At 44.9% G+C, this 27,638-nt stretch overlaps 2 protein-coding genes across 2 annotated transcripts in view; both read right to left on the bottom strand.

Annotated features, from left to right (window-relative positions):
* LOC116484213 (E3 SUMO-protein ligase RanBP2-like) overlaps nucleotides 1-12,132 on the bottom strand; it is a 16,820-nt gene extending 4,688 nt beyond the window's left edge. The window contains exons 1-5 of the mRNA XM_058428096.1: nucleotides 11,812-12,132; nucleotides 9,618-9,872; nucleotides 4,580-4,771; nucleotides 2,983-3,023; nucleotides 1,245-1,320 (exon numbers count right to left, since the gene is read on the bottom strand). Coding sequence (XP_058284079.1) covers nucleotides 1,245-1,320; nucleotides 2,983-3,023; nucleotides 4,580-4,771; nucleotides 9,618-9,872; nucleotides 11,812-12,132 — 885 coding nt within the window. The remainder of the gene's footprint in view (nucleotides 1-1,244; nucleotides 1,321-2,982; nucleotides 3,024-4,579; nucleotides 4,772-9,617; nucleotides 9,873-11,811) is intronic.
* On the bottom strand, nucleotides 4,509-20,090 carry LOC116483313 (DNA-directed RNA polymerase I subunit RPA1-like). The gene is made up of 5 exons (XM_058428889.1): nucleotides 17,680-20,090; nucleotides 17,424-17,546; nucleotides 14,618-14,840; nucleotides 9,618-9,872; nucleotides 4,509-4,771 (listed from the first exon to the last, which is right to left on the bottom strand). The coding sequence occupies exons 1-3, from the start codon at nucleotides 17,719-17,721 to the stop codon at nucleotides 14,676-14,678; spliced, it is 330 nt and encodes a 109-aa protein (XP_058284872.1). The 5' UTR covers nucleotides 17,722-20,090; the 3' UTR covers nucleotides 4,509-4,771; nucleotides 9,618-9,872; nucleotides 14,618-14,675.
* Between the last annotated feature and the right edge of the window lie 7,548 nt (nucleotides 20,091-27,638).

Raw genomic sequence — 27,638 nt, 5'->3', positions numbered from 1 at the left:
TAGAGAAGTGGACTTTTCAACAAATGATGTTGCATTCACTGGACAGGAAATCCATATGGGAAAATATGACTCTTGACCCCTACCTCGCTTCATGCACATCCACAAAAATCATCCCTAGGCAGATAGCAGACCTAAGTGTGAAAGGTAAAACAATACAGCTACTAGATAATAACAGAGGGGAATACCTACAAGACCTCAGGGCAGGCAAAGAGCTCCTACAGGACTAGTCACAAAAAGCCCAGATTAGCTATAAACTGGAAACTTCTGATCATTAGAAAACAGCATTAGGTGAAAAGGCTAGCCACCAAGTAGAAGGTATTTGCAATGTATGTATCTGCTAACGGACTTACACCAAATTATATTTTTAAAAACCTCTCATTTGTCAATAAGAAAATGACATAGAAAATAGGCAAAAGATTTGAAAAGGCACATCACAAAATATGATCTCCAAATGGCCAATAAGCATATGAACAGGTGCTCAACCTCTCTTGTCATTAAGGAAATGACAATTAAAACAGTAAGATACCACTACATACTCACCTGAACGGCTAAAATTAAACAAATAAACCAGAAAGAACACGACAACAACAGTTGGGCGAGGTGGCTCATGCTTGTAATCCCAGCACTTTGGGAGACTGAGGCGGGTAGATCACCTGAGGTCAGGAGTTCGAGACCAGCCTGGCTAACATGGAAAAACGCTGTCTCTACTAAAAATACAAAAATTTGCTAGGTGTGGTGGAGCACATCTGTAATCCCAGCTACTCGAGAGGCTGAGGCAAGAGAATGACTTGAACCTGGGAGGCAGAGGTTGCAGTGAGCTGAGATGGCACAACTGCACTCCATCCTGGTAGAAGTGTGTATTATTACAAGCATTTTGGAAAACTTTAGGAAACTATCTATTAAAGTTAAACACATATCTTATGACCTAGTAATTCCATGCCTCAATAGTTACCCACTGAAATGTATATATGTGTTCAACAAAAGATACACACGACAGTGTTCACAGTAGCCCCATTTGTAACAGCCAAATGCAGGTAAGTGAAGACAACTCAAATGTGTATCAATAGAAAAATGGATAAATATATGATGGCATATTCACATAATAGAATATTATAAAGCAATGAAAAATAAACTGCTACTATATACAATAACATGGGTAACCACACAAAGATAGATTTCATTTAAATAAACTTCAAGGAAAGACAAAACTTGTTTATAGTGTTGAAAGTCAAGTTAGTAATTACCTTTGACGAGGGGTAGAAACTGGGAGGGGCCGTGGAGGGGTCTTCTGGGGGTGCTGGTGATATGCTACTTTCTGATCTGGGTGAGAGTTTGCAAAGATGTATTCACTTTGTGAATGTGCACTGAGTTATAAACTCGAGATTTGCAATGACAGGCAAATCTCTTTCTTTGCATGCTCTTTGAACAAATAATGAGAGACCTTCGGTTTGTAAATAGAAAATCAATCAAGAGGCTGTATGAAATGTCCTGGAGAAACACTCTTAAGACTTCATTTCCCAGGGCAGTAGAAATAAACTTCCTAAGCTAAGTTCCTTATCTTCTGATTCTAAACATGGTTTTTCTCTGTAGCACCAGGCTGAACCATGAACAAATTCTTGTGTAGTGTAGTCACTCTTGCCCTTTTCACCTATTTGCAAAATAAAAAAGCCTGTACCAACCTTTAGAGATACAATGAAAAACTTCACCCATGACAGAAGCAAAACCTGGGCCTATTTCCTAATTTTATTTGGTACAAAGGATTTTAAAAGGATCCAAGGTGTAGTCTCTAGGCACAATGAAATTAAACCGGAAATCAACAACAAAGATATTTGGAAAAGCCCTCAATATCTGTACTTCTAAATAACTAAACAACACACTTCTAAATAACTTGTGGATCAAAAAAAAAATCAAAAGGGAAATTAGAAAGCATTCTGAAGTAGACGAAATGAAAACACAACATACTAATTTGTGGGATGCTACTTAAGCAGAACTTAAGGGGGAAATTTATACATAAAATGCCTACATTGAAAAAAAGAAAAGGGGTCTCAAATTGACTTAAAGAACTTAAAGAACTAGGAAAATAAAGAGCAGATTAAACCAAAGTAAACAGAAGAAAGAGTGATAAAGTTCAAATCAATGAAATAGAAAACAGAAAAAGTCAATAAAACCAAAAACTTTTTTTTTTTTTGAGATTAAAACTGATAAACCTCTAGGCAAACTGATCAGGAAAAAAGAGAAGACACAAATTATCAATGTCAGGAATGAGAGAAGTGACACCACTATAGGCAATACAGATAGAAAAGGTCAACAAAGGAACATTATGAACAACTTTGTGCCTATAAATTCAGTAACTTCGACGAAATGGACAAATTCCCTGAAAAACACAATTAAAGCTCATTCAAGAAGTAGATAACCAAAAATAGCTCTATGTCTACTAAAGAAATAGAAATTTTAATTGAAAATCTTCCCACAGGTTGGGTGTGGTGGCTCAGGCCCGTAGTCCCAGCACTTTGGGAGGCCAAGGTTGGTGGATCACCTGAGGTTGGGAGTTCGAGCCCAGCCTACTCTACTAAAAATACAAAATTACTGGCATGGTGGCCATCTTGTAACCACTACTCGGAGGTTGAGGCAGGAGAATTGCTTGAACTGGAAGAGCAAAACTCTGTCTCAAAAAAAAAAAAAAAGAAAGAAAACCTTCCCACAAAGACACTCTAGGCCCAGATGCCTTCACTGGTGAATTCTACAACACATTTAAGGAATAAATAATATGAATACTGTACTATACAAACTCTTACAGAAAACCAGAGGAAATACCTCCTAACACCTCATTCTATGAGGCCAGCATTACCGATATCAAAACCAAAAAACATATTATAAGAAAATGAAAATATAGACCAATATCTATCACAAACACAGAAGTAAAAAAATTCTAGACAAAAATATTAGCAAATTGAATTCAATAATATACAAAAAGGATAATACCTCACGACCAAGGAAGGTTTATCCAGGAAATGCAAGGTTGGCTTAAAAAGGAAAATCAAGTTCCAGGTCCACAGACTATGAACTGGAGAGCAGGAAGAGACCTTAGAGATCATGAACTTGAAGCTGAACTCATTGATTTGGGACCCTTTTTCTTCTTTTTAACCTAGGCATTTTATGTATAAATTTCCCCCTTAAGTTCTGCTTCAGTGGCATCTCACAAATTTTATGTTGTGTTTTCATTTCATCTACTTCAGAATGCTTTCTAATTCCCCTTTAGATTCTTTTGACCCATGAGCTATTTAAGAAGTACGTTATTTAGAAGTACAAATATTGAGGGCTTTTCCAAATATCTTGGTTGCTGATTTCCAAAGTAATTCCATTATGCCCAGAGGCCACACCTTGAATCCTTTTAAAATCCTCTGTACCAAATAAAATTAGGAAATAGGTCCAGGTTTTGCTTCTGTCACGGGTGAGATTTTTTAGTGTGTCTCTAAAGATTGGTAGAGGCTTTTTTTTTGCAAATAGGTGAAAAGGGCAAGAGTGACTATATTACACAAGAATTTGTTTGTGGGTCAGTCTGGTTTCAAAGAGAAAAACCATGTTTAGAATCAGAACTTAGCTTAGAAAGTTAATTTCTACTGTCCCAGGAAATGATGAGGAACTGAGACCCGCAGGGTTAAGATCACATAGCCAACTAGAAGTTGATCCTTAAGGCTGAATTTGGAGACTCAGGCAACAGTAGAGGAACATATTTCACTGTTTTTCATTATTTGGTCACCACATATCATGTAATTTGGTTACTTTGAGAGGAAGTATGGTATGATGCTTCCGGGGTTGAAAAGTCCTGGGTTTGATCTGTCTCCTGCAGTCTTGGGCATGTAATTTATCATCTCCTAAATGGAGATAATAATGGTTTCTGCATTGCAGATTAGTTGTGAGGATTAAATCAGATAATGTGTCTAAAGCACTCAGCAAACACATGGAACTTTCCAACAAATATTACTGTTACTCCACCAGCACCACTGCCTATTACCACCATATTTGTATTATGAGGACACTAAATTTAAGTTAGAAGCAAAGGACAGAAACAATGCAGTCTACTTTTTGTGTGTGTGTGTGGAGATGGAGTCTCACGCTATTGCCTAGGCAGGAGTGTAGTGGCTGATCTTGACTCACTACAACCTCCACCTCCTGGGTTCAAGCGATTCTCTTGCCTCAGTCTCCCAGTAGCTGAGAATACAGGTGCACACCTCTACACCGAGCTAATTTTGTATTTTTAGTAGAGACAGGGTTTCACCGTGTTAGCCAGGCTGGTCTCAAACCCCCAACCTCAGGTGATCCGCCCACCCCAGCCTCCCAAAGTGTTGGGATTACAGGTGTGAGCCACCGCACCAGGCTACTATGCAATCTACTCTTGCTAGACACTCCCTTGAAGCCACCCAGACTCAGGAACCCCAAACAAAGGGGAAAGAAAGTCAGACTATTGCTAGCTTAGCCATTTCTCTGTCCCTGGTCTGGGCTCTTCTGAGAATAAAACTTTTTACATGAGTGGCCTATTTCCTTTTGTTACATACACTGGCTGTTCTCTCCCAATTACCTGTTTTCCTGTCCACAGCGGATAGGGCTTCAGGATGGAAGGAGAAAGGAGCTTCACGCGCCCCACTTTGTCTGTGAGTCCTCGGTACACCAGCTCCATATACTGCTCCCGGGTGAAAAAGCAACCCCGAGTAGTCATGCTTGCCCCTGAAACCATGTGATCCTGGATCAGTCCCGCCAATGGTTGGCCATCCTATACGTGAAAACAGACAACACAAGAAGAATGAAAATAAATCTTAAGTCAAACTCTAATCCCTAATCACTTGCCCGGAAGCCACTTTCTAGCAAGAGCCCTTCTTATATCCCTGTCTTGTCTTGCCCACGTCCTCACTATGTTCTTGCTTGGGAGGCAACTGCTTCCCAAAGCCCATGACCAGGGTTTAGCACTGGCTTCTACGTTTGCCATTTGCCCACTATCCTATATCAAAACTGCTTCAAACTCATCCAGTTCCCCAAGCCTTCTCTGTTTAATCCCATCTGGTTCTAGTTACTCCAGCATATTTTTGGCATTTATGCCTAAATTTGGTCTGGCTGCTGTCAGCTGTGTTGTTTTTATACTTTGGTTTTATGCTTTAGTGTTTTTCACACGTTTCTGGCCTGGCTCTTCTGTAAATCAGTCATGCACTCAACAAATATTGATCAGGAGCCTCCTGAATGCCTAGGCACTGGGTAGGCTTTTCCCTGCTCCAGAGGACCAAACAGACATGGTCCTTTATGATGAAGGAGAACTAGGCAGTAAACAAATGATCGGATAAATACAAAATCACAAAGTGTTTTAAATGCCAAAGAGGAAAATAACAGGGTGGGTCATAATATAGACTTGAGGTGGGGGGGATGGTCAGAAATACCCTCTCCAAAGGGCAGTTTCACAGCTGAGGCCTGAGGGCTGAGCTGGCCAGTGTTGGGAGGAAGGGGTTCCGGCACAGGTTCCTCAAGAGAGCTCCGAGTGGGCCTGATGTGCATGACTGCAGAAGGCAAATAGCCATTATTAGTTACCTCTTCACAATACGGCACAGGGTTCATGGTGGGCCCTTAATAAAGGCTGTTATCTACCAGATGCCAAAAAGAAAGGCTTTTATGAAAAGCCTGAGATTTGGTGAGTGCATTAATTTCATTTGACACTTTTACAGCCATTCTGATCCCCAGTCTCCTGAACCTTATCTGTCGGGTCTGTGTTCACAGCAACATAACGCACGCTAAAGTAAAAATAGCTATGCTCACTGACGTTCTTTAAGATATACCTTTTGTAAACTTTTCAGTGTTTATAGGAATTTGAGAAAAACCTGTGCCTTGGATATAAAGATTGTTAATAATTTGATTATTTGTTAAATAGTAGCCAACAGTATGGTCATGTTTTATAACTAAGGCTAAGGGAACTCACAAATGCAGCCTGGCAGAAGCACCAGAAATTTAACCACATGTACTAACTCAAAGGCTAAAAAAAGCTCCTTGTCAAATGGTCTAAACACTACAGTGATGGGCTCTATGTAAACTCAAAGATAACGATTACAGATGGGCTGGAAAGGTGGCACAGACCGAAGGCAAGATGAGATGGAGCACACAGCCCCTCTTATGAAGGCTTTGACTTAATAACGTACATAAAAAAAATTACACTCTACCTCTTGTTGCCTAGATGGTCTTATTTTGCTTGGGGGAAAAAGTCAAGCCAGTATTATGCATTTGACTCATCTCACAGTCTTTGGGGGGCAGATACTGATTTTTCCTTTTGTTTTCTTTTTTGAGACGGAGTCTTGCTCTGTCCCCCAGGCTGGAGTGCAGTGGCGCAATCTCGGCTCACTGCAAGCTCTGCCTCCCGGGTTCACGCCATTCTCCTGCCTCAGCCTCCTGAGTAGCTGGGACTACAGGCGCCCGCCAACACGCCCGGCTAATTTTTTCTATTTTTAGTAGAGACGGGGTTTCACCGTGTTAGCCAGGATGGTCTCGATCTCCTGACCTCATGATCCGCCCACCTCGGCCTCCCAAAGTGCTGGGATTACAGGCTTGAGCCACCGCGCCCGGCTTTCCTTTTGTTTTCTTCCTTAAAGAACATAATTACAGGTTCTGTGATCTATTCAGTGCCTTTTCCTCTCTCTGCCCAGATTTTTCCATGACTAGACAATTATTTTGATGGCTAAATTGCTTTCAATGCAATCATCACAAATTCTATGGCAGAATGCTGATTAAAGCAATTACTAAAGGTCTACTTATAAATTTCCTAACTCCTGCTTAGGATCAGAAAGAACATCTCTGAATCAAAACCCCAGAAAATTGTCAGCTTTACTATTCTCCTTAATAGCACAGCAAAATGACATTACAATTAATGTCTCTGGTCAGGATGATTGGGAACAGGGTATCCTGTAACTTGAGTTTTCTGGCTAAGTAGAAGTCAGGAAACATATCTCAAGCCTTGCTTAAAAACTTTCCACAAAGCATGGGCCCTCAATAAACAAACAGAAGGAAAAAAAATTAGTCCAAAAAGTAACACATAAATGAAAAGTTTAACTGTTTTCATGGAAAAGAAATAGAGTTCCATTCAACTCCTATTTTAAGTAAAAAGACGCCACAAAACTCTACTAAGTACATAAAACCAATGACAAAATGTACTTTAATTTAGTATTATGGTTATTTAAGGAAGATAATCTGGTAATAGAGAAGAAATTGAATTATAAAGAAATATGGAAACTAAGGGAAATAAAGACACACTAAGAAAAATGACCCCAAAACACTGGTTTTCCTAGTTTAACCAAATCAGCTCTTGTCCTTTTAGGACTCTGCCAATAAAGACATGTTGCATTTTTATAACCAGTAGCAAACATAAGGATTCCACTTCTTGGCATTTACACCAAGGACTAAATAAAATTTATCAAGAATCAAAAGCTCTTTATCTCTGACAAAAGAAAGTGAATGAAAGTACAGAGAATCTTCAAGCCATCTCCCATAAGCTTTTTTCAATAAATTATTGACATTAAGCTTATTTACCTGTGTTCTCCTGCCTCCCTTAAGGGTACACCCAACCTAAAACTCATAGGCATATGAGCATGTGATGAGGTCCACTTGGATTTATATAAGTCAGCCCACTGCGGGACACAATGTAAGCATCAAGTCTCCTACGGCTTTGCACCTTATTCAATCAAAATCAAGCACAGCACATTCAAGGTCATTGGTCTGAGGACTTCAAGCACCTCAACTCCCCACATAGCTAATGCCTCAGGTCACTGCCAGCAAAAAACCATCTGCTGCTCCCCAGTTGTGTCCCCTCTGGTGAAATATGACTTGGCTGCTATACAGTCAGAGACCCACACAGTTCTGGGAGCCACTTCGGGTCACCTGCCTTCCCTTAGTACCAGCCTTGCCTGTCGAGTGGGGCTAAGAACACGCTAAGAACATGCACAGCCAAGCGCATAGGTGGGGGGGGGCGGGGGAGGTGTCATCCAAAGCTGCTGGGTTCGAGTCTTGGCCTCATTGCTGGCTGACATATTACTCACTTGGTGTTTCCTTGTCTGAAAATCACACCAACCTCATAAGGAAGGGAATGCCTGCAAACTGCTTACAGCAGTGCCTAAGGCCCGTGGCTCACTTAATAAACGGCAGCTTTTACTGCCACCACCACAGAGCCACATTATTATTTAAATGAAAACATAAAAAGCCACTTTTCAAATTGGCAAATGATTTTTTTTAAATTTCCAATTAATCTGGGTAGGCCCTTCACCACTTCTTCCTACGTTTAGTCCCTTTGCTAATCCACAGCCAACAAAGGTGGGCAGAGAAGGGAAAGGCCAACTCAAACAACCAGGACCCCTGTGAAGCCACAGTGGTGCATCTGCTGGGAAAAGTGTCCGGGATGCCGGGCTCCTGGCCACCTGCCTGATTCCCTAGTGGCAGATGGCTGATGGGAATAGAGAAGCTCCAAGGAGCAGAGGATGCTGACTGACGCTAGGCATCTCTGAGCAGCCCCTGGCACTCCCTGTGCACAGAGCTCTCCAACCCTGCAGCCAGCACAAACCCTAGGAAGATCGAGGAGCTCCTTGTCCTTCCTCCTGCTTCTCAGCTGAGTGTCCTCGGACAAGTTACACGAATCCTTCAAGTGTAAAATGTGGACATGAATAGCACCTACCTCCAAGGACTGTGGGGAGGGTGAGATGAGGAGCCTCTAAAGTGCTCTCTGCACAGTGTATGGCACTGAAAAAGTACTTGGGAAATGGAAGCCTTGGTTTGACGTTACGATTATTCTTCACACTCCACCACAATCCAAATGAATGATGTATAACTGTGAATCACTGTGGCACAAATGGCTTATAATTTAGGAGGACTCAGACCTTCGGGTGGGTGGTGAGGGTGAAGGAGGCACTGGAACACACTCTGTCTTCTTCCCTGCAGCCTGCCTCTTTCCCCGCTCTGTCCCTCTCATGAGCACATGCTAACTCAGGCCCCTGCCACTCTTGGCCACGAGTCAGCTGCTCAGGAGACGGGGGAGGAAGTTCTATCCTTTCCTCGTGTCCCTCCGGATAGTTGTGACTACGTGGGGTTGCCCTTGAGAAGTGAACTTGGAGAAAGAAGGAAAGGATTCAAAGAGGAAAGCAGATGCCTTCACGGGCTGCTGGGGGATCTCTTCTGGGCTCTTGGGGTTAGGCTGCTTCTTAAAACTCATGTTTGTCAGAACAAAGGATCAAGGTCCTCAGTGGACCATGAGAACCATTACAGTGTTGGGATCCTAATGCTGGCTGGGGGCTACTAAGTTGCAGAATCCACACTTCAGTGCTGAACACAAGACCTATTACAGTTATTAAGGTTGGCTTTCTGGGATGGCTATCACAATTTCTGTCCTGATTTACATTTTACAACGCAGCAAGACAGAAACATCTCCCAGCCTCTAAGCAACTAGATGGGCTAAAAACCCCACCTGGGAGAAACCAGGACCCTCCATTCCAGGTGCCCCTGACCTAGAGCTGCCCAATGACCCCAGGGGCTGGCGGGACCCAACTTAAAAGTGCTAAGTCATGCTGACGATGACCACGGAACGGCCTCAAGGCCAGACCTACCTTGGGAACAAGGTACTGCTGATCGGTGCAGGCCAGGACGTAGGCCTCAGCCCGGCCCAGCTCACTCTGGGGGAAATGGGCATTCATCTCGTCTCCATCAAAGTCGGCATTATAGGCCTTGCAGTTGGCATAGTGGAGCCGCAGCACTTTCTCTTCAGGCAGGATGCGGGCACGGTGGGCCTGGATGGAGGGTCTGTGCAGGGTGGGCTGTCGGTTCAGTAGCAGAATGTCCCCATTCTTCACATGCCAGCACACCTGGGAACAGAGTGGACAGGTGGGTGATCAGTGCAAACGTCAGTATCACCACGGCTCTTTCCAAGTGCTCACCTCAACTTGACCAAGGTGTGGCTTCTGTCTCACGTTCTAGTCAACTAAATGCAAGGGGAATTTTTCATCTAGAGCAAAACCCTGGAAATCTCTGAGAAATACGTCCTAGGCCCTTCTGGTCCTGGCCCTTTACAACCCTGATCCTGGCTCTAGGCTCAGAAGTATAAGGAACAAATAAGACCACAGGTCTTTGTCTTCTTCAGAAACGCATAGCCCTCCCGGGTTCCTGGATTCCTCTGAAAACTAATCCAAAGAAAGAAATGGATACAACTCCTGAAGACATAACCATAACGAAATGAAGACATAACCATAAAACCACTGGGTTTGAAAGGCATTGGCAGACTCTCGAATCCCCCCCACCAAGTGATCACATGTGAGTACATTATTCTAAACAGAAATTCTACATTTCACAAAAATTTTGCCCAGCTTCATATAGCAGAGCCAGAAGAGGGTTCTTAGTTAGTTCAATGCCCTCAGAGAACACTTTATTGCACTTCAAAAATTAAGAGCTGTAAATTGTCATAGTCTTTTGGGAACAGAGTTTGAAAATAGCTATTAGAACACTTAAAACACATTTCCTGTTGGCTCTTCAAGAAAAAAAAAAAAGCACCCACACAAGGTTAGATGAGTATGTATGTTTGTGTAGCAGCATTTAGAGGCAAAAACTAGAAATAACCTGACTGCCCCATAGAAGGGGCAATAGTATATCCACACTATGGAATATTATGCAGTGATGAACAAGGATAAGGTAAATGTATAGAAGGCCTGAAGTGATGGCAATAATGTATTACAGCAAAGAAAAAAAACCCAGGTGGCATGTGACATGATGAAAAAAAAAATTTAAAAACCAACCCAGGTCCTGCGTGTCTGTGTGTGTGTGTGTGTGTGTGTGTGTGTGTGTGTCTATGGGAAAGGGGTGGTTGGATCCTCACTAGGCTGTACATTTTTCTGAGACAGTGTCTCTCTCTGTTGCCAGGCTGGAGTATAGTGGTACAATCATGGCTCACTGCAGCTTCAACCTCCTAGCCTCAAACGATCTTCCCGCCTTGGCCTCCCAAAGTGCTGGAATTACAGGCATGAGTCACCACACTCATCTACTTTCCTACATCTTAGCATTGTTCTTCCTATAATGAATATGTGATGCTTCTGTAAATTTTAAAAAAGATCTTCACTTATTTTTAAAGAAAGAAATATTGAACAAGTGCTATGCGCACTGTGAGAGGGAAAACAGAAAATACAGACAACTTTAAAGATAAGAATTTAAAAATCACAAGTAATTGTACCCCTCTAAGATGACCACTGCTCATACTTTTCCCCCCTTATAAATATCTGGCTGGTCATGTCCTTCTGACAGACATCTCTCTCACAAAGCTGACTCTCCCGTACCACCTATTAAGACCCTTACCATCCTTATCTTTAATTATATTAACTACTGGGCCTCCTAAACACTGAACATCAAGTGACACCTTAAAAGACAAATGCATGAAGGTAACTGCCACCCCATGCATTCTGAAGGGCTCCTCTAGTACAAAGGAATTATGAAGACTTGGTGAAATCTCTGCCACCCCAAATCTCCTCTAAATCACAAAAGATAGCAGGTAGGAGAAAACAACAAATTATTGGAAGTCTAGTTTCTTCTTATGTTGCCCACATTTATGAAACTGCGTTAGAAAGTTCATTAAAGAGAGAGGCTAGAAGTAATTAAGAGATACTCCCCAAAACTCTCTCCCTGATTCCTGTTCAGTGAGGTTAAAAGTTCTCTCTCTCTAGCTCAGAGAAGCAGGGAGCAAAACCCTCAAGTGCTACAAAGCAATCCTAAAAGTACCTAGCATGGAGTCTGTCTTTTTGCTCCCGAAGGAATTCAAACCTTCCCCTCCCCATTGCCAAGTCCCATGTTTCCAAGGAGACCTAAACTCTGAGGGTTCCCATGAGCATCTGCCCAGGGCGCTGGCCGCTGTCTGACTGCGTCATATAAGCCGAGGTCTTCTTTCTTTAGCCTCTCAAGGGAGAAACTGCCTACACCTGTGGCCCAAGCCCAAAAAGCCAGGCTGGGCCTAGGATTTGAGTCTTGAAAATTTGAGACATCCTCCAGCGTAAGCAAACTCGCCACAGCTGGGAAGGTACACAGGCCAGTCTGGTAGGCACTGGCCAATCCAAACAGAAGCCCTGGAGCATAGGGTATTCCCATTGCCAACCCAAACCCGAGGCCCTTCCTTTCTCTTGTCTCTAAATAAATACTGCAGTGAAAATTAGTGTGCCCCAGTGCCCCAGGGTCAGAATTTTCAGAGGCAGGCTTGGAGCCAAAGGCCTGCTTCTGGCAGGATGCTGAGCAGGGGAATGAGCCTTGGCTCTCTGGGCCATTCCATCTTTTATTTACAAGGCCCAGGGGATGGGGCAGAGCTTTCATACTTCACAGGGGAAATGAGTCCTTTTGGCCTTTCCTCTCCTCACCTAGCCTGTGGTTCCTCCTCGGACGAGACCTCAGTGTTTCCTTCCCAATCAACCTCACACAGCCCCTTCAGCCTTGCCCTGACCCATATGCAACACATTAACCAAAGTCTTCAAAAATTACAGGCCAGGAGCAGTGGCTCATGCCTGTAATCCCAGAACTTCGGGAGGCTGAGGAGGGCAGATCTCTTGAGCCTAGGAGTTGGAAACCAGCCTTGGCAACATGGTGAAACCCCATGTCTACAGAAAATACACAAACTAGCCACACTTGTGGTCCCAGCTACTCAGGAGGCTGAGTCAGAGGATCACCTGAGCCCAGGAGGTGGAGGCTGAAGTAAGCTGTGATTGTAGCACTGCACTTTAGCCTGGGAGACAGAGTGAGACCTTATCTCAAAAAAAAAAAAAAAAAAAAGGAAAAAAAATCACAGGTTTTGAGGATAGCAGACTACAGTCCTCAGGCTGGCCACCTGGTTCTATAAATAAAGTTTTATTGGAACACAGCCATGCCTATTTGTTTGTGTACTACCTGTGGCTGCTTTAGTATTAGGCGGCAGAGCTGAGCAGCTACAGCAGAGCCTGCATGGCCCAGGACCACAGAAATATTTACTATCTGACCCCAGAGGAATGGGGGCTCGCTAAGGCCTGAGAGAGCAGCAAGAGTTCGCTGCCTTCAGTCCCCTCTTTAGCCCTGAGGCTGGCCCCAGCACCTGGCTCACAGTTGCTTCCTGATGACCCCAAACTCTCCCTGCCCACTTGCCCTGCACATTCCCCTCAAACTTGTTTCTTCTTGGGCATTATGTGCTTAAAGTCACTGTCCGTCACTGCTGTTCCCTATGGTGTCTACCACACCCCTCCGCAACAGCAATACATTTATATGCTCACTTCCTAGTGGTTCCCCCACCATGCTGTCAACTCCAGGGTGGCGAGGATCCGTCCGCAGGGACTACAAAGTGCTAGCATGCAGGGGGCGTCAGTACTGCCTCATCCCTCACCCCTTCTCCTAGTCTCTCTCTCTCCTTTCCTACTGTGAGTCTGTTTCACATGTTTGACCTGAGTTAAATGTAAGTGAAGTGAAACACACCTTGCTTCTCTTTGCATTGCTCACACAGTGCCTAGCAAAACACCAGGCACTTAAGAAAGGCAGATCGATTCTATGAACCTGAATACAAACCTTACTTTGTGCACTAGAGAAGAACAAAAGAGGTGACTTGATCTATGTTTGCATGTGCCCTGTCACCAAAGGAGAATACAGTAATACAGGCGGTGTACTACTGCTGTCCCTCAGGATGGCGGTGAGAACGAGAAGAAGCAAGATGGCCTGTGATGAGCAGTGATGGGCACCACCGCAAGGCCAGGAGCATTTCCTTTTCCTCTCGGTTCCTCCAAACTTCCTTCAAGGCTGATGCAACTTTGCAGAGCTGAACTCAGTGTTAAAGAAGGGCAGGTCAGCCATGGGTATGGGTGGGCAGAGGGCAAGGAGAGGCCTGCCTGCTGTGCAGGTGGGTGAGGAAAATCCAGGAAGTCACATGTTGACTCCGGTAGTCACGTGTGGGTTACATCCAAGTTGAATCCATTTCCCTCCAACAACTGCTGCCACTGTTGCCTAGTTAGGAGTCATCTGCCACTCCCCTCCCAGCAGGAATGGCTATTATGTGACAGAGCCACAGAGCTGTCACCTGCTGATTTCATGCACTCAGCAACATTGTTAATCGATCATGTGCTCCTTCCAGTGGAACTCGATAGAGCCTCAGGATTCCCTACCACAGCACTATGGGCTGGCATTAGCAATTGCCCAAAATGGAAACATTAGTTATAACCTGTCATTTGTTGGTTATCACTGGCACAGAGCACTCCCTTCCTAAGAGTGGCTCTCAAACATCAGCATGCAGAAGAACCCTCTGGAAAGCATGGTAGAGAAAGATTCCGAACTCTATTCTCAGAGATTCAAATTCAGTAGAGGTCGGGGGATGTGCATTGCTCACAAGCTCCAGGAATGCTGCTGATGCTGGTCTGGGGACTGCCCTTTGAGTAGTCCTGTTTAAGGGCAGCCATTCTTCTGGCCGGGGACTACAGGTGAATCTAAAAAGCCACCCACGTGTCGGGGAGCTTCCTCTTAGGGATAGGCTCCTGTGTCAGTGCTCACTGGAGCCATGCCTGATGGCCACCAATCACCAGGATCCAAACAGGAGCTGGATGGGTCCCTGACCAAAGCTGCCCTTACTCACAATTTTTGTCCCCTGGGGCCCCCGTGGCTGGGGTCAGGAGCTGCTTGGCCACGGCCTCTCACTGGGTCATGTCCACAGCGCTCAGGGCTGTGCGGCTGCCGTCCTCATTGATGACCATGGAGGCTCCTGGGTGCACATTGGGGCCGTTGATGACTGCTTGCCTAAGTTCCTGAACATTCCACGGGGTAACTGGCTGCGGGTAGGTCAGTTTTGTGGCAAACACCTGGAAATGAGGAATGGAGGTAGAAATTCAGGGCAGAGAGGAAAAAAGGTCTCATGGACCCCAAATCTGTCTCAATAGGCTGTCTTTTCCACCCAAGATGTGGAGGAGCTGTCTGACTTGGCCAAGAAGGTCTTCCAGTGAGCAAAGTAACATCCTGCCTGTCTTCTGCTACTCCCTTAATGCTATAGAGACTAGGCCTCCTTTTCTATCCGTTAGTCTGAGGAGAATAATTTAAGCGCAGCAGTTTATATAATTTTTTTTTTTTTTTTTTTGCTCTTGTTGCCCAGGCTGGAGTGCAATGGCGCAATCTCGGCTCACCACAATCTCTGCCTCCTGGGTTCAAGCAATTCTCCTGCCTCGGCCTCCCGTGTAGCTGGGATTACAGGCACGCACTACCACACCTGGCTAATTCTGTATTTTTAGTAGAGACGGGGTTTCTCCATGCTGGTCACGCTGATAGAGAACTCCCAACCTCAGCTGATCTGCCCGCCTCGGCTGCCCAAAGTGCTGGGATTACGGGCGTGAGCCACCGCGCCTGGCCAATATTTTTAACCCACTCTAAAACTTCATTTTCTTATCTGCCAATAAATTCAAAGTTCCCAAAGGTGGCATGGGGCACTTGCTTGAGACAGGTGGCAAATGCCATGATATCCCTCATCCACCCTAGCAGACATCACTAATGGATCATGGCGCTGTCCCTGAGCCCAGACATGGCATCGGAATATCTCAACTGCACAGTTCTGGCAGTCATTACAATCAAGGTGGTACTTGGGATGAAACTGACGCATTCCTCTGATACCTAAGAAAATGCAGTGTGCTGTGTTTAAAGCTGGGCCTGGGATACGCTCCAAGTAAAACAAGTTTCCTGTTAAATGAGTTTTTGAGCTACTGAATATTATAAACCTCTAATGCTTCCAAATGTACACAAATACACCAGAGTCTCTGAGATGTCCTACATAAAGAAACTTGTCTAGCTTTGTACAGGTCCCGCGCAGCAGCACTTTCTCAGAAGGCTCCTGGGGCTACCCCGGCCCCTGCGTTCCTCAGCCTGAGCCTGCTCTACTGTTGCTCATGCACTTACCACCCATCACCGTTCAATAGAGCATATATATACTTGTTCATCTATTTACTGTCTGTCTCCACCCCTGGACACTGCTTTATATGGGAGCACACTAGTCTGTGCTTCACTGCTGGTCTCTAGCTCCTTGCTCCTGTGGCACCTGTCAACAGTGCTCTATGGGAAGCATGTGATCCAAGGGGCCAGAGGCAGTTCTATCCACTCTAATCTTCCCAGCTATCCTGTGAGGAATACCTATGCCCCAGGCCACCATGGCCCTGAGACTTGCGGCAGTCTGCAGGTGGGCAGAGAAATGACTTCGGGGTCTCTCCTCCAGGGACAAGCCACTACCAAACAAACCCAGATCTAAGAAAGAGAACCCAGCACCCTAGAGGACAGAAGAGGCAGCACAAAAGGTCTCTCATGGAGCTGGGGATACTGTAGGCACTATGAAGTCAAGGCCAACAAGGGTGGCCCCTGCCCTCTGTCCAGAGGGAAACCAAAAGTCGCTACATGTCTCCTCGGGGCCTCAGATTTGGGAATGTCACCACTGAACTTCGCAAAGCTGGTCCTCACCACATGATCCAGCTTTTGGATGCAAGGACTATGGTTCCCAGGAGGCAGTAGGCACAGGACTGGGCCTTCTCAGACTGCTGTCTCCTGACACATCACGCCTTTGTCCAGGAAACCCAAGTGTGCCACAAAGAGATGAGGCCATGGGGACACAGGATGATCGGAAAGAACACTTCAGCGCTGCTCATCACCAGTCCCCAGAGAGGGGTGGAGGGGGTGGCGTGCAAGGAAATGAGGCTCTCCACGGAGGGAAATTAAACCACCCTCACATTACTGACCTAGAGGCCGGCCCATTAAGGAGGAAGCTGATTAAAGGCTGCTGCTGCTGAGCACCATGGTGTGAAGTGCTAAGGATGTGAGAAGGGATTCAAAGGTGAAACACCTGAGCGTGAAAAAGGCCTGGGCACATCACCCCTCTCCGGACTCAGAGACGGAGTCTCGCTCTGTCATCCAGGCTGGAGTGCAGTGGCGCAATCTCGGCTCACTGAAAGCTCCGCCTCCCGGGTTCACGCTTCTCCTGCCTCAGCCTCTCCATGGGTACACATTTCTGATGCCTGGAAAGTACACAGGACTGATAACTGATATGCCCCATGCCCTCTTCCTCTCCCCTGTCATGTATTCAATTTGGTAAGGGAGGTCAAAAGACGAGGCTGAGGTGGGCAGGAGGAAGCTTTGTGTGCGGGGATGTGGAACACCCCGCATTCAGCTCCCTGGTGCTGACTTGTGGGTAGAAGGTATCTGTAAGCCTGGCAAGGAGTGAGAGCAATGCCATCATGCAGCTTCCAGTCACCTCCTTGTGGGCTGTCCAGGAAGAGGCAGAAGCTAGTTCCGCCCAAGCCAGTATAATCTGCTGCACATCCTGTCCCCAGCCCTCTGCGGCATTCTTGTCTGCCACCCACGGGGAGCAAATGAGCCCTACACACACACACACACACACACACACACACACACACCATGGGAATTCCAATTTCGTTGGTGTTGATGTACATGTCTGGGCAGATGACTGAGCGCGCAGCGTAGTCCACTCGCTTTCCCATCATGTGTTTTCGGAACAGGCCTTCTTTCTTCTCCAGGATCTTTATGGGAGAAAAAAGGCCATAAAAATCATTCAACAAGAATTCCAGTAGGCTTATTAGTTTCTTGTTTCAATACACAATGTTTATTCTTTATCTTCTGTAGCTAGCAATGGGAATCCAGTTTTTTGCTCACCTGCCTAATGCCTGGGTACTTGTCCATCATTAGTTTGTCCATCTCGCTATCAAACACAATATTGACGTGGCTCTGAAGGCGAATCCAAATGTTGTAAAGTTTGTCTATGAGGGACTGGCCTGGAAGTATACTCAAAAAGGATCGGTCAATAGCAATCAAAGAGTCTTTTTCCTGGAAGATAAAAAACCAAGAAAACAGGGATGATGGAAAAAAGCTCCAAAAGGCCTGGCTTGATTTAATTTTTCTTTCTTACTCTGGCTCTGATAACTATGCACTCTGGAGTTTATCTCCTCTGAATCTGACAGATCAGAGACAAACATGCTAATAAATCAATCTTGTAAGTACATGTCGATAAGACTATCAGTACTATTACATATTTACCAGCCTGTCTCTTTCTAGTAGTAAGATGAACTCAAAATTTATAAGCACGCTCCTTCCTTAAGGCATTTTTGCTGAAATCCCTTAATACGCAATTCCTAAAGAAAACTAGGAAGTCCTTCCCACATCAGTACATTTCTTATGAAGTTCTGTCATCTTGCCAGATAACCAGTTCTCATATGCAGTTTCAGTTTTATTTATGGCTTTGAAAAACTTGATCCAAACCAATTACAAACATGCAGGTGGAACAATTTTTAAAAAAGGAACTAGGTTTGCCATACGATATTCTATGTCTTCAATTAAGATGTGGGTCTCCAACTGAGCTATATCAAGTTACTGGCTGATTGCCAAGTCTCACTGGAATATTTAACCAATCCTTTTTAAATATTTTTGCCCCTAGCCCCGTCTCCTCCTCTCCCACTCCCTACCCAGGGGACAGAAATACACAGAAGCCTTCAGCTGGCTTAGAGCACCACCTATTGATACTGTCTAGCCACCTACTGGCCCCATTGGCTGGGTATGACACAAGGAGACAGATGGTCCCATGTCTTCCAGTGTGGGCAGATAAGAGAAGAAACCTGTCAGTGTCTTGAGGTGGGAGGGTGAGGGTGGGTGAAGATTCAGGAAACGAGAATGTCATGAAAACCCAGTAGTGATGATGTGGGCTTGTCCTCAAACCTCAGGAACACAGGAATCTTCTTTAGTTCTAGGGAAAATAGATGTACTCTACATAAAACACTCAGGGTCCCCTTCTGGCTAGAGTCCCGGAGGGAGATACAGTCGCCTGCATGATGACCCAGCCCTGTTAGCCCAACTCACTGCTCATGGCATTACCTGGTTCAGGATCAGTGATTGTGAAATGAGAACTTGTCTCACTGGCGTAGCCCCAGTGCCTACACAGTGCCCGGCAAGGGCTGCCATGAGGATGGAACACAGAGAGTAAGGGGAAAGAAAAAACATGTCCTGTCAATCACAAGGAAAGAGGGCACCGGGACATAGGAATCAGAGGATGCTATTTGCCCCTCAGAGGCCAAGCATTTATTTGACAAATGAGATGACCAATTATTTATTTATTTATTTATTTTTTTAATTATTGAGATGGGGTCTAACTCTGTCACCCAGGCTAGAGTGCAGTGGTGCGATCATGGCTCACTGCAGCCTCAACTTCCCTGGCTCCAGCGATTCTCCCACCTCAGCCACCTGAGCAGCTGGCACCATAGGCGTGAACCACCACGCCCAGCTATTTTTTGTATTTTTGGTAGAGACGGGATTTCGCCATGTTGCCCACCTGGTCTAAAACTCCTGGGCTCAAGTGAACCTCCTGCCTTGGCCTCCCAAAGTGCTGGGATTACAGGCGTGAGCTATTATGCCTGGCCAGGCTGCCCGATTTTTAAGGGACATCAAACTAAGATTCTCAACCCTGGTCACTGGGTACAGTTATCCCATGGTCTTTCCTTGGAAACTGCACTAAGGCATGCAGATGGTCGATGTCTCTTACACTAAGGAGTTTTTAAAAGCACACCAATGCTGGCCGATCAGGAAACAAGCAAAACCACAGAAAGCCCCAAGTGTAACCTGCAGCATAAGTGTCCAGGAGACAGTGGCGCCACCTTGTGATGGGCCCGGCAGACAGCGGGACTGTCGCAGTGGCTGGAGTCTGAGAACCCGGACTGTCTACCCAAGGCTGCCTATTTGCATCCAGAGAGTACTTTAAAGCTGGGAAGGATCTTGATGACCTCAGCAAGCTTCCTGGGTGCCCAATTCACCTTTGTCCCACTGAAGATCTACTACTTAACCCGGCACACAGAAGGGGCTGAGGAAATGTTAGTTGAAACTGTCCTATTCTGAGAGGAATTTCCACTCTGCAATACTGCCTTCCTGACCCCAATGCTGGAGACATTCACGTGTCCAAAATAGAGCTGGCGACATGAGCTCTAGTACTGTGCCCCAGAAGGGACACTCGTAGAGCTTAAGGGAAGCAGGCTATTCTTTCTAGAGCTGCTGAGAGCTGGTAGCCCGGAACAGCCTAGGTATGAAATCTCACCACAAATCACACATTGACCAATGGAATAGAATTGAGAGTCCAGAAATTAATCATATATGTGTGGCCAATTGATTTTTGATAAGAGTGCCAAGTCTGTCAATGGGGAAAGAAGAGTCTCTCCAACAAATGGTGCTGGGACAACTGGATTTCCACATTCAAAAGAATGAAGTTAGACCCCCTACCTCACATATAAGTAAAACTTAGCTCAAAATGGATCAATGACCTAAATATAAGAAAGAAACCTATAAAAATCTTAGAAGAGGCCAGGCGCGGTGGCTCACGCCTGTAATTCCAACACTTTGGGAGGCCGAGGCAGGCAGATCACGAGGTCAGGAGATCGAGACCATCCTGGCTAACACGGTGAAACCCCTTCTCTACTAAAAATACAAAAAAAAAATAGCTAGGCATGGTAGCAGGCACCTGTAGTCCCAGCTACTTGGGAGGCTGAGGCAGGAGAATGGCATGAACCTGGGAGGCGGAGCTTGCAGTGAGCTGAGATCGCGCCACTGCACTCCAGCCTTGGTGACAGTGAGACTCTGTCTCAAAAAAAAAGAAAAAAAAAATCTTAGAAGAAAACATAGGGGTGAGTCTTCATAACCTTGGATTGGGCACTGGGCTTTTAGGGGAGAATCCGTTCCTTGTATTCTTCAGCTTCTAGAGGCATCTGCTTTCCTCTGCCCATGACCCTTTCCCAGGAGTGGTATCACTCCAACCTCGGCTTCTGTCATCACAGCTCCTTCTCTGACTGACCGAAAGCATGAGTGACAAATGAAAAAATAAATTGGACTTCATCAAACTGTACAACTTTTTCCATCTAAGGATGATTGTTAAGAGGGTAAAAAAACAGCCTATGGAATAGAAGAAAATATTTGGAAATTATTTATCTGATGAGGATTAATATCCTGAATATATAAAGAACTCTTAACACTCAACAACAAAAAGACAAACACCACAATTAAAAAACAGCAAAGGACTTGAATAGACATTTCTCCAAAGAAATATACATATGGCCAATAAGCACATGAAAAGATAACCAATATCTTAAGTCATTAGGGAAACACAAATCAAAGCCACAATGAGATACCACTTCATGCCTACAAGGATGATTATAATAACAATAATCAGAATGTAACAAGTGTTGGCAAGGATGTGGAGATATTAGAACTCTTGTGCATTGTGAGTGGTGTGGAAAATAGTTTGGCACTTCCTTAAAATGCTGAACATATAATCATCATATGACTCAGCAATTTCACTCCTAGGTTTATACCCAAAATAATTCAGAACAAGACTCAAACAGATACTGGTACAGCGATATTCACAGCAGCATTATTTACAATAGTGAAAAGGTGGAAGCAATTCAAGTGTTCATCAATGGATAAATGGATACACAAAATGAGGCATATACATATAGTGGAATGTTATCTGGTCAGAATAAGGAATGAAGTTCTCACACATGCTACTATGTGGCTGAACTTTGAAGATATTATGTTGAATGAAACAAGCCAGACACAAAAGGACAAATATTGTATAATTCCACTTATATGATCTATCTAGATTAGGCAAGCAGAATGTACATTAGAGGTTACCAGCAGCTGCAGGGAGGGGAAGATGGGAATTATTGCTTAATGGTTCCAGAATTTTGGTTTGGGATCATGAAAAAGTTTTGGGAATAGGTAGTGATGATGGTTGCAAAACATTGTGAATGGAATTAATGCCACCGAATTTTCTACTTATAAATGGTTAACATACCAAACTTTAGTGTTTGATTATTTTACCAGAATTTTTTAAAATTATTTTCAAAGCAAGAAGAAGCAGGATTGGAGGACTGGACTGAGAAGGAAATCAAACTGCAAGGCAGGGCTGATAAACCCCCAGCCCATCTGGTGGAAACTCTGGAACAAGCGTATCTTATCAGAGGAGTACCATGGCATGTCAGAATGTCTGGGCTATTCTGAGACACAAATATCCCTACCTGACTTAATTACAAGATGTGGCCTGGAAAGGGCATGATCCAGGTGAGGCAGCTCTAGACAGCTAGAAGCTCTCTACTGACTGTACTTCCCAGAGCTGGATGACAAGACCTTCCAGGGGTCACATTATATCCAGATGGGGTATAATGCAGCCCATCTTTGTGCCTCTCATACATGCAAGCACCCAGGGAGAGTATGCATTCATAGTATGCTGGTTAGCTACTTTAAGCCTGGATTCAGCCACGGCTTACGGTTACCAAGGTCAAAATTCCTGAATGCTCCAGGTATTCCATAGAAGAAGAGTTCATAGGCTTAATGAAGTAGGTATGTTAGGTTAAGATGGATTTATTTTGTGCCATCTGTACATTTATCTTGTAAGCATACTCCCTGGCAGAGTCTAAATGATATCCCCCTCACCAAGGCATTAAGAAATGGGCACCTGTACCATTGTATGAGTTTTTGCATGAAAAAGCGAGATTTTGCATGTCTGTCCTTAGAGACCATGAGTATTTTTCAGCTGAACTGTGTGGCTGTGTCCTCTGAAGGTGAGGTCAGGGTGGGAGACACTGCAACAGAATAGGTTCCCTGATCTCAATGGGAATAACTGAGACCTGGGCTGGTAGAGGCAGATGGCACTGCAGTCACAGTCAGGGACACTGGTGAAGGGAAATCTTCCAAAAACTTCAGGTCATACATCAGGATGTCCACTTGTGTGGATGAAGAGGTCTGGATCTACACTGATTCACAAGCGGTGACTTATGGGATGAAAGAACAAAATTAGAGAGCTGGTGGCAAGGAGCTCTTGGGGAAAGGAATGTGAATAAAGCTCTTGGAATGTGAAGTAATTCACAATCCAAAGGAATCCTCCCAAGAGACCAGAATCAAGGCCCTCATACAATAATCAGGTTCACAAGATGGCATGTCCTGTAGCTGTCAGTCAGCCCCTTTCCCTACCACACTGTACAATTACAAAGAGGCCCTGGGGGGCAGGATAAGAGTTGTGCAGGACTGAGCAACAGGGCCTTCTCCCTACTAATATGGATCTGGGCAATTCCAATAGTACCCAGTTGAGTCTCTGATATGGCACCATTCTCTTGGGGAGCTGGAACATACGGTGGGCAATGTGCTACCTCTTGAGGGGTTTATTACGCTGGCCTCTGTCGTCATAGAGGAGAGCAATCTGTCTTCAAAAGGAGAAACTCATAATCTAGGTATGAATTTGCCTCTCCTGTCCTCAGGGTTCTGCCAGACCCTCAGAGTGTGGGCTTCAAGAATTCCTGATTCATAGTCAAATAGCCAGGAGACACCATGTATGATGATGAAAATTCATGAAATGCGCTGGTCTTACCCCAAGCCCCACCATCACCTGGAAGCAGCATTCACAGAATGGTAGGATGGTCTGCTGGAGGCTCAGCTATGGTAGCAGATGGGAGGTGGCACCCTCAGAGTTTCTGGAGGCTGTCTAACAACAATCAGCAAATACCTCAAACCAATGGCCAGTATTTGGTTGATCTCCCCAGGAGCCAGATACGTGGGTCTAAGAATCAAAGGGTTGAGGTGGCTGTGTTTCTGAGCCTGTAATACCTAACAACTCACAGGAGGAATTTTTGCTTCTCATTCCGTTGTCTTGGAATGGATGATTTTGGAAGTTCCAGAAGGAACACAACCATGGCACTGTGTTAAGTTAGAAGCTGAGATGACCCCTGGCCATTTGGGGTTCCTCAGTTGCTGAACCAAAAGGCCTGGAAAGGGTCACTGAACTGAGACGGTGACAGATCTTAGTTACCAGGGAAAAAAAAGCTGCATTATTGCTACCCCATGGGGACAGGGAGGATTGCGTAGGTAGCCCAGGGATTCTCAGGAGCCGCAGTCTTCTAGTACTTTCTTGCCCAGCAGTCCTCACCTACAGAAAACTGCAGTGAACTGAGGACTCAAACCTGTTCAGATTGGAAGTTTGGGTCAACACCCTACAACAGAGACCCTCGCCCAGCTGAGGACTGCAGAGAGTAAGAGGAACATGGTATAAAATCAGCTGCAGTTCCCGGGTGGGCCTCAGAACCAGCTACAGAAGAGGAGACGGCAGCAGATAACGTTTGTGTTCATTGTTTTCATTCTTCCTTTTTTGTCATCACCCCTGCTACATTGCATGAAGAGCACTGTTAGCGCTAACATGTCAGGTTTCACAGGGGCCTATGGCTGAACTGACATCACCTGCAATGATGCAATATCTAGCTAGATTTTGCATATCTCTCTTTAGAGACCATGAGTATTTTTCAGCTGAACAGAAGACAAGAGGAACGAGACTCTACAGGATATTTTGCATCAGCCCATCCAGATCCACTTTCCATCCTTCTCCTGCTTCGTGGCTGGGAGGCAGATTCTCTGGGTGGCATCCACCAGGTCCCTTGCACTCTGGTTTCTGGCTGGGACCTGCCAATGGTGGCACCATTAGGAACCTGAGGTCATCACCCCCACAGTGGGTTTCTCTACTGACAGCTCCTGTCTGCCTGGGGCTGCTCCTCTAGGTTCTGGTAGCCATCGTCTCCCTTGGCCTCTGCAGGGCCATGAGGGTGCACCGCCTCCCCCTATTGCTAGTCGCAGGATTCTGCACTAGTCTTTGTTTCCTTCCCTAACCCCTGGCCACAGCTTGTCAATATCCCTTCTTTAAACTCTTCTCAATTCCAGTTGGATGGTCTGATTTACTTCCTGCTGGATCTCAGACTTGTCTGAAAACAACAAAATAAAATCAAAGATAACAAATCCATTGAAACTCTTTTTAAAATTGTGAAATGTAATTGACATGAAGAAAAGCGCATATAACATGGACCTAATGTTGAACAGGTCGTTATAAATGGAACACCCATGCTACCACCACCCAAAAATGAAAACTGGACTGTGGTCAGCATTTCCAAAGCCCACCCACTCTTTGTATTCCTTTCTCCATTCAGAGACGTGTCCTATGGCTGCTGTCACAATTTACCACAAACTTAGTGGCTTAAAACAACACTTATTATCTTACAGTTCTGGTGATCAAAAGTCTACAAATGAGTTTTGCAGGCTAAAATCCAGGTGTCGGCAGGGCTGTGTTCCTTCCAGGGGCTCTGGGGGAGAATCAGGCTCTTGTCTACTCTGGCTTCTAGAGGTACCTGCATTCCTCTGTTCCTGGCCTTTCCCAGGAATGTCACCTCCTCTAACCCTCCTGCTACCCTTTTAGAAGGACCCTTGTGATTACTCTGTGCTCACCCGGAACCTGTGAATATGTTACCTTACAAGGCAAAAAGGGCTTTGACCCTTTCCACCTCAGGATCCTTCACTTACTCACATCTGTAAAGCCCTTTTAACATATAACGTAACATATTCACAAGTTCTGGGGATTAGGACGTGGACATCTTTGGGGCCATTATTTTGACTGCCATACCGACTGTCTGGATTTTTATGGTAATCATTTCTTTGAATAAAGTTATTTTTAGAGATGAATTGACTGGGCCCGTTTATCACTGGTGACTTTCTATTTAGGCCACAGCCTGGTCCCTAGTCACCCTGTAGTGGGCTGCTTTTCACTCAGCCATCAGTCCTGGCCTCTTGCATTTTAGTCAGGAAGACAGAATGCCATGGTACAAGGCAGGCATTCCTCATATGAACAAGGAATGGCTTCTGGCCACTTTTTGTTCATGAGCTTTTCTCCAGTACTATGACCTCGAGAGGTATCCCCACCTTACAAATAAGGAGACTGAGGCTTACGGAGCTAAAGTAACTGCCTTCCAGTTGCTCAGCAAATAAATGGCAGAGCTGTAATTCAATGCCAAATTTGGTGTGACTTCAAAACCACTCTCTATCCCCATCACACTGCTACCCTTGAAGAGAAAGGAATTCTCTTCATCTGAGGCCACAGCATTAAGGTGGCCTTAATTAATGTGACACCCCCACGCAAATACACTCTTGATATAGCAGCCCGAGAACAGAAAAAAGTGTTTTTAACTATGAGCCCTGAAAAATCAGCAGCAGCTGTAATTTACATTTCAGTAAAATTTTGACTTTATGTAGCAAAAAAACCCAAACAAACAAACAAACAAACAAACAAACAACCTGTCCACAAGTCGCCTTAGCAGATACGTAGCTTCTTTCATGTGAGCTCAATGGCATGTTGGTTAATGGCTCTCATAAGAAAATATGTTCTAGGGTCATTATTGATAATTGGCAGCAATAACAAGCAGTAACAAAGCTGGCATGCAGCAATAGGCAGTGTAAAATTTTAATGGGAGGCATTTTCTGGATTTTGATTTTAAATGCCTTGTTGTTACAAAATGAAAACAGCTTTCAAGAAGGATAGACATCATGTCAGAGGTGAGGAGGTAGATCTCCTTAAGTATGTTTGCTTAAGACACCAGAGGAAAGAAGCCTGGCCAACTCGCTTCTCCCTGACACTTAAATTACCTCATCATCAATAATAACATCAAATTACACGACATCTGAGAACAGCTAACTGCTTAGCACACACATACCATGAACAGAAAAATATAGGTTACTATTCCCATGCCAAGATCAACTCAGAAGAACCTGTCTGACACCTACTACGTACTGGGCATGGTGCTAGGGACTGTGGAAACAGTAGGAATGCATCTGATATAGCAACCATGACATCAAACAGCTTGACATCCAGCATTACTGCGTGGGACAGACCCACAACTCTGCTAGAACTCAGAACTGTCAGTTGTGCTGGGGAGGCAACAGACTGGCGGTCATGGAGGGGCAGGACTTACAGAAAGTGGAGAAGAGTTAGGCAAACAAGGGCGAAATCAACACAAAGTTTAGGGCAAGGAATCTGTGTTCATCAGGGTTCTACAGGGAAACAGGACCCATAGACTGTAGAGAGATTTATACAAAGAGACTGCGTATATGGTATTGGCTTACACGATTATGGAGTCTGAGACCCATGATCTGCCATCTTCGAGCTGGAGGCCCAGGAAAGCTGGTGGTTTGGTTCTAGCTCAAGCCCGAAGGCCTCAGAGTGAGGGTAGCCAATGGTGTAAGTCCCAGTCCTAGTCTAAAGGCCCAAGAACCTGGAGCTGTTATGTCTGGGGCCAGAAGAAGATAGATGTCCCAGTTCAAGAAGAAAGACACCGAAACTGCCCTTCTCTCTGCTCTTCGTTCTATGTGGGCCCTCATGGGATGGGATGATGCCCACCCACGCTGGTGAGCATGATCTTCTGACTCAGTCCACTGATTCAAATGCTCATCTCTTCCAGAAGCGCCTCACAGACACACACAGAAACAATGTTTTGCCAGTTATCTGGGCATCTCCTAGCCCAGTCAAGTTGACACATGAGATGGACCATCACAGAAACCATATAAAAATTATTATTTATTACATGGCTTTCAAATTGCAGGTTTTGACTGGTTCATGTATTGTGAAATCGATTTAGTGGATTTTGAAAAGTGCAATGGGACAAGATAGAAAATAGAGTATGTTGCACATAGTAAGGTCAAGTATAAAAAGTTTAATATAGTTTTATATAGGCAGATACATGTGTGCATGGGTCACAATGTGAAATGTACTTCTTACTGCA

The sequence above is a fragment of the Hylobates moloch genome, unplaced genomic scaffold, assembly GCF_009828535.3.
Source record: "Hylobates moloch isolate HMO894 unplaced genomic scaffold, HMol_V3 SCAFFOLD_15, whole genome shotgun sequence".
NCBI lineage: Eukaryota > Metazoa > Chordata > Mammalia > Primates > Hylobatidae > Hylobates > Hylobates moloch.
This window is presented reverse-complemented; position numbering and strand designations above follow the sequence as displayed.

What these genes read in the sequence shown, in the direction of transcription:
- LOC116483313 (XM_058428889.1), bottom strand. Translation starts at nt 17,721, where the DNA reads ATGGACAAACTAATGATGGACAAGTACCCAGGCATTAGGCAG. An exon ending in AGTACCCAGGCATTAGGCAG is followed by an intron (nt 17,547 to 17,679) that starts GTGAGCAAAAAA and finishes TCTCCCATAAAG; the next exon opens with ATCCTGGAGAAGAAAGAAGG. An exon ending in ACGAAATTGGAATTCCCATG is followed by an intron (nt 14,841 to 17,423) that starts GTGTGTGTGTGT and finishes CCTCATTTCCAG; the next exon opens with GTGTTTGCCACAAAACTGAC.